General features: G+C 45.1%; 1 protein-coding gene across 1 annotated transcript; it reads right to left on the minus strand.

The window, feature by feature from the left end:
- Positions 1–1,878: 1,878 nt before the first annotated feature.
- Positions 1,879–4,830, minus strand: chac2 (ChaC, cation transport regulator homolog 2 (E. coli)). The gene is made up of 3 exons (XM_047031831.1): positions 4,350–4,830; positions 4,133–4,168; positions 1,879–3,459 (listed from the first exon to the last, which is right to left on the minus strand). The coding sequence occupies exons 1-3, from the start codon at positions 4,482–4,484 to the stop codon at positions 3,088–3,090; spliced, it is 543 nt and encodes a 180-aa protein (XP_046887787.1). The 5' UTR covers positions 4,485–4,830; the 3' UTR covers positions 1,879–3,087.
- Between the last annotated feature and the right edge of the window lie 3,322 nt (positions 4,831–8,152).

The raw sequence follows: 8,152 nt of genomic DNA on the forward strand, positions 1-8,152 counted from the left end.
CACTGGTGTGGATAGGGAGAGTGAGGGATTTAGTCAGTCTACTTTGCATAAACGTATGTATCGGCATATACTTTAAAACATCTCTATTGTTACCTTCTGTTAATCCGTGAGCAACACAAATCCTTGCTCATTGACACGTTTCATTGTACATATTAGTCATCTTTCACTGACATGATGATGTCATAACTAGGAAGTTCAGTTAGCTTAATTTGGCCTCTTTAGATATGACAGAAAAATGACACTCTTAGTAGACTTCCAGTATTTGTTCAATGGACTTCACAGCTGTTTCAGTAACAAAATGTATGCCTTTGAGCTGTTAGTGTGTGCATGGTAGAGCTGTTGGTTCGAAGCTAAATCATCTTGCTGCCATAACATTTCACATATTGTGGTTGTGGCCCAACTATTGGTCCATTAAGCGCTGGTAATCTAGTATGAGACAACCTGGCTGACCAGACAAGACCACTAGTGTATGGTCAGTAAATACTCTGTTGTAAGAAGAAAAACAGGATAAGCCCATTAAACCAGACAACCTCCAGGATGTAGGCATCAAGAACATCCGTGAACAGCATTACTGTTTAATACAAAGTACCTCAAGATCCTGGAATGTTCTGGAATAAAGAGTTCTGGAAAAAATAACCATGTCCACATGGCAAAGGATCCCACCTCGCCAGTGAAGTTTGGTCATGTTTGGACATGTGTGGCTGCTGTAGGAACAGGCTCCATGTCTTCACTGATTAAGTGACTACTGAGAGCAGCGGGAGGTTTCACTCTGTGTAGTACAGGAAAAAAAGAAAAGAGAAAACTCTGATCTGCCCAGATACAACCAAATGGCTCTAAACTCATTGGATAGCGGGTCCTCATGCAGCAAGACACTCGCCACAAACACAATGCCAGAGCAACCAAGGACTTCTTCATGGCCAGTTATTAGCTTGCCAAGTCAATAATTCGATCTGAATCTAATGGAGCACACATTTTAAATGCTGAGGGGAAACAGAAAGCAAAGAGCCCGGTGAAATGAACCGGAACCAACACCAGCAGCAGTATAGGCCTGGAAGGACCACAGTAGGAGATGCCAAGTAGGAATGAAAATACCTTCCCAGACAGGAGTTGAAGCTCAGCGCATCCTTTCAAATTCAAAGTGTTGCAGCACAGATCGTAAACATAGAAAACAAGACTCACGTGCCCAAGGCCTCTCTCTCTCCCTCTCTCTGCCCATGGCCTCTCTCCCTCTCTCTCTATCCAAGGCCTCTCTCTCTCCTTCCCTCGCTCTCTCTCTCTCCCTCCCTCCCTCCCTATCTCTCTCTGTCCATGGCCTCTCTCTCCTCCCTCTCTCTCTCTGCCCAAGGCCTCTCTCCCTCCCTCCCTCTCTCTCTCTCTCTCTCTCTGCCCAAGGCCTCTCTCCCTCCCTCCCTCCCTCTCTCTCTCTCTCTCTGCCCAAGGCCTCTCCGTGTTCACAGCACCTGCAGTAGGACTGGTGGGATGGTTGACTTTAATATGCACTGATCTGAATAATGTTTCAGGTGTTCCTCTCTGAAAGAGTACAGATGTAGCGTAGTGCCAAACATGTTCTATAGCTGTGCTGTAGACCAAAGCCAATAAACATGACTTCAGACCACCTTGGGAGTGCGTGTGGATTTGACTCGAGTAGAATGTAGACGTCTTCTTTTTCAGGTTTGGCTTTGATGGACGTACCTCTGTTGCCCTGTCAACAACAGTAGAATCTTGACTTGAACCCTTCTGAAGATACATTGTCATCCGTGCAGGAACTTGTCACCGACACAAATGTATTTGTTAGGGTTATTTGCCATAATTAGTTTGAATTATTAACACTTTGACTGTTTTGTTGGCAATGAAACCTGTTTCAGACTCGAATGAATAAGTGTGTTTTTATTTAGAGGAACCAAGTGTGCAGACAAGGCATCAACAAAACCTGCATGTGGCAGGTATAAATACCAGCTCTTTAAATGTGCCCTCCGGTTAACACAGAAATCAATAGTAAAAGCTCAAATTGCACAGGTAATACTTCATATGGGTATAGACTGTCAACAGTGCCTCATCACTACCCAGCAGTCCACCTCATTTATCAATTTACAGCGGCCATAAAGGGATGAACACTCAGATCTGAGGGCTCTTCCCAGTGTTACTGATCTGATTTACAACCAACTCACAGTACACACTTCAGGTTACTGCAGCCTTGTGTCTTTCCATCCAATCAAACATTCCAAACCAACAGTGAGGACCACACTGCCCAGCGACACATACTGCTCCAGCACGGACGGCATGTCTTACATCATATCCTGTATAATGCTAGATGCTATCACATTTTGCATTTCAAGGACAAGTATTGTATTATACGTATACTATTTATGGCTACATTGAAATGTCTTGATTAACTGTAGACTGCCAGCAGCTAGTACAGACAGGTGTTTGTTATGCTTAATTTGTAAATCGGAAAGTGCCAGAACGCAAAGTGCATAGGAGAGCGGAGGGGCAGGCATGGGTTCCAGAACGCGTAGTGTTGACAATTTAGCTACTTTGAAAATCTATCTTTTGTCGTTGAGCAGCAGCAATATAACTGTAACTGTCCCTCCATGTTGTCATAGCCAACAGTCATGTTAAGTTACCCCCACCCCCACACCTTGGTTTGAATTTACATATTCATCTAGCAACTTTAAGCTACTTTTCAGAGAGCCAATAGCGACTTCTGGTGAGATTTCTTTGGGCAACACAGTGCTGAAAACAACCTGCTATGTAAGCTACACAAATCCCCACCTATTAATAATTTGCATTATACAAATGTTATGGCAATAAGTTAAAATAGTTTAAATGACTCTGAACAACACGCAAATGAGCACATCGCCATGCGTAATTTACCACATGAGGTACCGGATTGCCGCAAATAGGTACCGGAACACAGACATTCAAAACCAGAGAGGTCTCCTGTTCTGGCAGGATCCGGCACAACTTAAGCACTGGTACAATATACAGACAACACAGCCCTGCCCTGTTACCATGAAGACAGAAAGTTATGTGAAGTCAAAACATACTGGCTGTCCTCTTTAGGCTCTGTACCAGTCTGTGCGTGTGTTACTGAGCTCCTTGTAGTCTGTCTCTGACCAGAGTCTCCAAGGAGAATAGATGTGAGTCCGAGTCCTCAGGCAGGATCGTCCTCAAAGCCTCAGCCAATTGGAACAGGTACTCAGTGTTCCGTCCACTTGGCCCTACCGCGTCCACAATCTGATTGGCTATGTGCTCCAGCGGGGCGGGGCCTAGGTAGTCTGGGTTGTCATGGGAGCCGATGTAGAGCAGCGCTTCACCAGGGGGCGGGGTGAGGGGTGGCCGGGGGTGGAAGGTCACAGTGATGACCCGGTAACCACCCTTCTCCCGGTAGTCGAGGTAACGCTTCACTTCTTCCTCTCTCCCTGTTGGCAGTTTGTACGCCACACCCCACACACACCCCTGGAGGGTACACACAATATTTACAATCAGGTAGAGAGATGGAGACAGACAGATAGCAAGATAAAGACACATTTGTCAGGTTGTGGATCTTCTTTGATCTGTTGTTGTAGTAACAGAATTTCTGCACCGTCAGTTCCTATGACACCGTTGACCTTTCAAAGTTTTAGCCTACTTCATGCATACGTATTGTCTCAAAGATGTTCATGACTTTTCCTTTCAAGGATAGTAAAGGATTTTATTAATGTCCATAACCTTTCTAGACCTGGAAGTCACAATATTTTATATCCTGACTTTTCCAGGTTTTTCATGACCATGGGAACTCATCAGTTCTCCCAGCCATACATGGCTGTAAATGTACTGTGGTGTAGCAGGACAGGTGGAAAACAGTACCCTGACCCTGGCTTAGGCTTTTGAGGTCAGCCTATATTCCTAATTTAGGTATTCTCAGTTGTTAGGTGAATTATTCATTCGTATTCACATTTTCAAATTATTACTATATTATATGGGGTATATTACCTATGAGTTTGCACTAACAGTAGGCTATGTATGTATAACATGTTATTTATTATAGTTTTAGAAAACCCGCTAGGGTTTGTCGAGAGGTACCTGAACTTGTTATAAATGGCTACAACAGTAATAAACTTGTCACTTGAAATGTGTCGTCTCCGCTCACCTCAGCCTCTTCCACAAGGGTGACGACCCGTCCAGGCTGGATGGGAAGAGAAGCGAGAGAATGATTACTATCTCACTCTCAACGATCAAGAAAGGTTAGACACACAGTCCCTGACCATGAGCAAGCTAGCGTTGGCTATTCTACCAAGCTAGCTGGTTAGCTAGTTTCTAGCAAGCCACATGTTAGGTACTGTACAGTTTCTCCAGTCCAGGCTCACCTTTCCAGGTACTCCACGGTGATCGGTGCTGCCCTGCCAGAACCGGCGACTGAAACCTTTGATGTAGCCCACACGTTTCTCCTCATAAGGAAAATCAACTTTCCATATTAGAGAACCGTATCCAAAAACCCACATGGCAACAACTAACTGGACACCACAAACAAACTACTGGTGTTAGCTAGCCAGCTTACATAGAAGCTACTGTATGCGAGGTAGCCTAGATTAGCTGGTAGCTATCTGGATATAGCGAGCATTAGCTAGCCAGCTATACTGTAGCTATTATTAAATTGAATTTAGCTTTCATAAATCATAACTATTTCATGTTTTCGCAAGCACTGGCAGACAGTTTATAGTATACTGAGAGTCTACAGTAACTAATTCACATAACTAGCTAACAGACGCAGCAAACATATGCTACTACTTGAAGCATGTTTTCTGCTTGCGAATACAGTACGTTCGTGGATGTAGAGACGACCTATGAATCTGTCGATTCCTAAGACAACTTACAGAACGTACAGAACTGAAGAACCGACTCTTGTTCGGCTCGCTAAAGGCGAATGTCAGGATTATAATGGCATGTTTCGAACACCAGATGGTGCTAAGACTTAATAATAAATATTGATGTTTTTATAAAATCGTCTGCTACTAAATAGCCTACTGCTCTGCATACTAAATGTTATAATTATGAGTATATTTATTGTATAAAAAAGAAATGCACTGTAGTTAGTAGAGCTATAGGGTATTATAGCCTTCTGTGGGATCGTGTAGTGTATGAACAGTGTAGTGTTGCAGTTTTGAGATTTGTTGATCCTATTCATATGAGAGGAAAGTAGTTTAAACACAGTTGTATAGTCATGTCATTGTTGGAAGTATTTGCTGTAGGATTTTTATAGTATAAAGGCCATTTTGTTAAAAGTGTAGCACAGTCAGTATAGCACAATAGTGGTATTCGTGGTACTGTAGTTGCAGAAGATGAAGAAAAAGGAGGTAAGATATGTGAAAAGATCCCTCAGCCAACCCCCTCCTCTTCCTTTCCTTCTGTCTCACTTCCCTCTCTTCCTCTGTTCCATGTCCTCTACAGTTCAGGTATAAAAACAAACTATTTGTTCGAAAGGTGCCATTAACACAAAGGTTTTTGATGAAATGTGTAGGTCGGTGTGTGCTTGTGCATGTGTGTGTATTATTGCTGTGTGTGGCCGTGTGTGTGTGCATTTTTCATGACAGCTATGTGAGCTTGTCATCCTGCTTCTCTAGATCAATGGAGCACAGTTGCCTAGCAACCTGGTGATCGGAGGAAGGAGGTGGAGAAAGAGCAGCATAGATTAGAAAGAGGAGATGGGGGACCAGCCAGGAGAGCAGAAAAGAGGGGGAAGGAGGAAGAAAATAAACAAGAGAGGAATAGCGAAGGGGAAGGAGATAAAGCAAAGAATATCAAAAGGAAACAGAGGCTGAAGGTCCTTTAGTCACAAACAGTGTGAAAGAAGGGGCTCATAAACAGGGAATAAGGGAGTGTCTTGTCCTAGGTGGGGGGGGGGGGGGGGTAGGGGTGTGAGTTGGGTGGGGGGGTTCACTCAGAGTAGAGGCTCCCTCAAAACCACAAAAAATTAGAGCGCCTGGTTGTGCAGAGAATTGGTTACCATGACAACAGGGAGGAGAAGGCACCAGGTGACTGTCAGATCGTTGGGATGCTAATTGTCCATTTTCAATCCCCCATAAAGTTTAACAGCAGCAATGCCTCCCCATGTTATTCTAACTCAGTCACAGAGCACACCTCAGCGACACACCACACGCCTCTCACTCTCTCTCACTCTCTCTCTTTCTTCCGCTCCCTCTCTTTCTTTCCCTTTCCCTCCCTCTCTCTTTTTCCTTCTCTCTTTAACACTCCCTCTCTCTCTTTAACTCTTCCTCCCTCCCTCTCTCTCTTTCTCTTTCTTTCTTTCTTTCTCTCTCTCTCTCTCTCTCTCTCTCTCTCTCTCTCTCTCTCTCTCTCTCTCTCTCTCTCTCTCTCTCTCTCTCTCTCGCTCGCTCTCTTCCGCTCCCTCTCTTTCTTTCTCTTTCCCTCCCTCTCTCTTTCTCCTTCTCTCTTTAACTCTCCCTCTCTCTCTTTAACTCTCCCTTTCTTTCTCTTTCTTTCTTTCTTTCTTTCTTTCCCTCCCTCCCTCCCTCCCTCCCTCCCTCCCTCCCTCCCTCCCTCCCTCCCTCCCTCCCTCCCTCCCTCCCTCCCCCCATCTCTCTCTCTTTTTCTCTCCCTTTGTCTCTTTTTACTCCCTATGTGTTTCTGTCTGTCACTTGCACACACACACACACACACACGTACTGAAAAACACAGACACACAGAGTGCAAATATCACAGAAGATCTGAAGCATATGTGTGAAATCTCTGAGGAGACCGCCAAACACCTGATCATCTGAAACACACTCTCTCCACGTGCCTTCTCTTTCGCCTCCTTCTCTTTCCCCATCAGTCAGACTCTCTTTCCCCTTCCCTCACCATTTCCTTCCTTCCATCTCTCCCAGCCGTCTCCCCCCACCTTCCACACTCTCTTATTTCCTGTGTCTTATTTGGTCCGTCCTCTATAATCCATCTTTCTCTCTCCTTCCATTCTCCTTTTCCCTCTTTTCCTCTCACCCCCAAATTTGTCTTTGCCGTCACCCCCTCTGTCACCCTTACTTCATCTTCCTGTCCTCTCTGTTTACCTCCCCCCTCCCTGCAGTGCGTTTAGCCACTTTGTTCCCTTAAAGATAAAGATAATTAAATCAGCGACTAAACGGACGGGAGCGCTGCTGGCGTCACTATGGTACCGCTTTGATGTTCTATTTCAGTGTGATAGTATCATCATCAACTCATCATTCCCAAAGTACTGCCTACACGCACGTACAGACACACACACACACACAAACAAGGCACTTCCGGTGGCTTAACGGGATGTGAGGTCAGGCTCTCCTTGTGAGGAAGCATGTCTCTGTGTGTGCTTGTGGAATGGAGCCCTCTCCTGCTGTTGTCACAGTCTGAAGGGGGCTGCACCACGGTTGGATGGAACCCTGCCCAGTTCCAGCCCCTTGGGAACCTGGATGAGGGCCTGATATATTTAGTGGTTAGTTGGAGGAGGAAGGTTTATGTTCTTCTAGTGACTTGGTTACTATATGGATTTACTCTGTCACCGACCTCTCTGACTCCTGACCTCCAGCCTCCTCCAGGCCAGAAGACAGCCTTGGGCCTTGGCGTCGTTTTGAGACACACTCGCAGGTTGATTGGTGGCTCGAGGAGGAATGTAATGAACTATAGATCGCCAGTAAGCCTTTCCATTAGGACGTCCGCACACAGACCGGCTTGGTGCACTCTGCACTTCTGACTTCCAGGCTCCTTCTGTGGGTCATCTGATCAATGCTAATGCCTGGAAAGGGTCCTAATGAACTCCAGATCTATAGCCTGCTGTCTGGGTACGTGTAGTCACGTTTGTGTGTGACAAACAGACAGGGTTAATGTTATTTTGTTTTCAAATATTACATTTATTCAAGGACAGGGCTGTACTATTATTACAAATGAGACTGAGGTTGCACAGAAATGACCTCCCCCAACACACTTTCTCTCATACAAAACATACACACGCACACACACCTGCACAATTTGCTGTTTGCACTATTGGCAAGTGGAATTAGTAAATATATGACCTACATGGAAAGTCATTACAACACGATTAGAGACAAACCTCCCATTTAATCTCATTTAAAGAGGGGTGGATGCTTGTCACACAGTCTCTCGCCCTCACTTTCTCTTTCTCGCCCTCTCTTTCCCACCCTCT

Source organism: Hypomesus transpacificus, chromosome 13, assembly GCF_021917145.1.
Source record: "Hypomesus transpacificus isolate Combined female chromosome 13, fHypTra1, whole genome shotgun sequence".
In the NCBI taxonomy this organism is placed as follows: Eukaryota; Metazoa; Chordata; class Actinopteri; order Osmeriformes; family Osmeridae; genus Hypomesus; species Hypomesus transpacificus.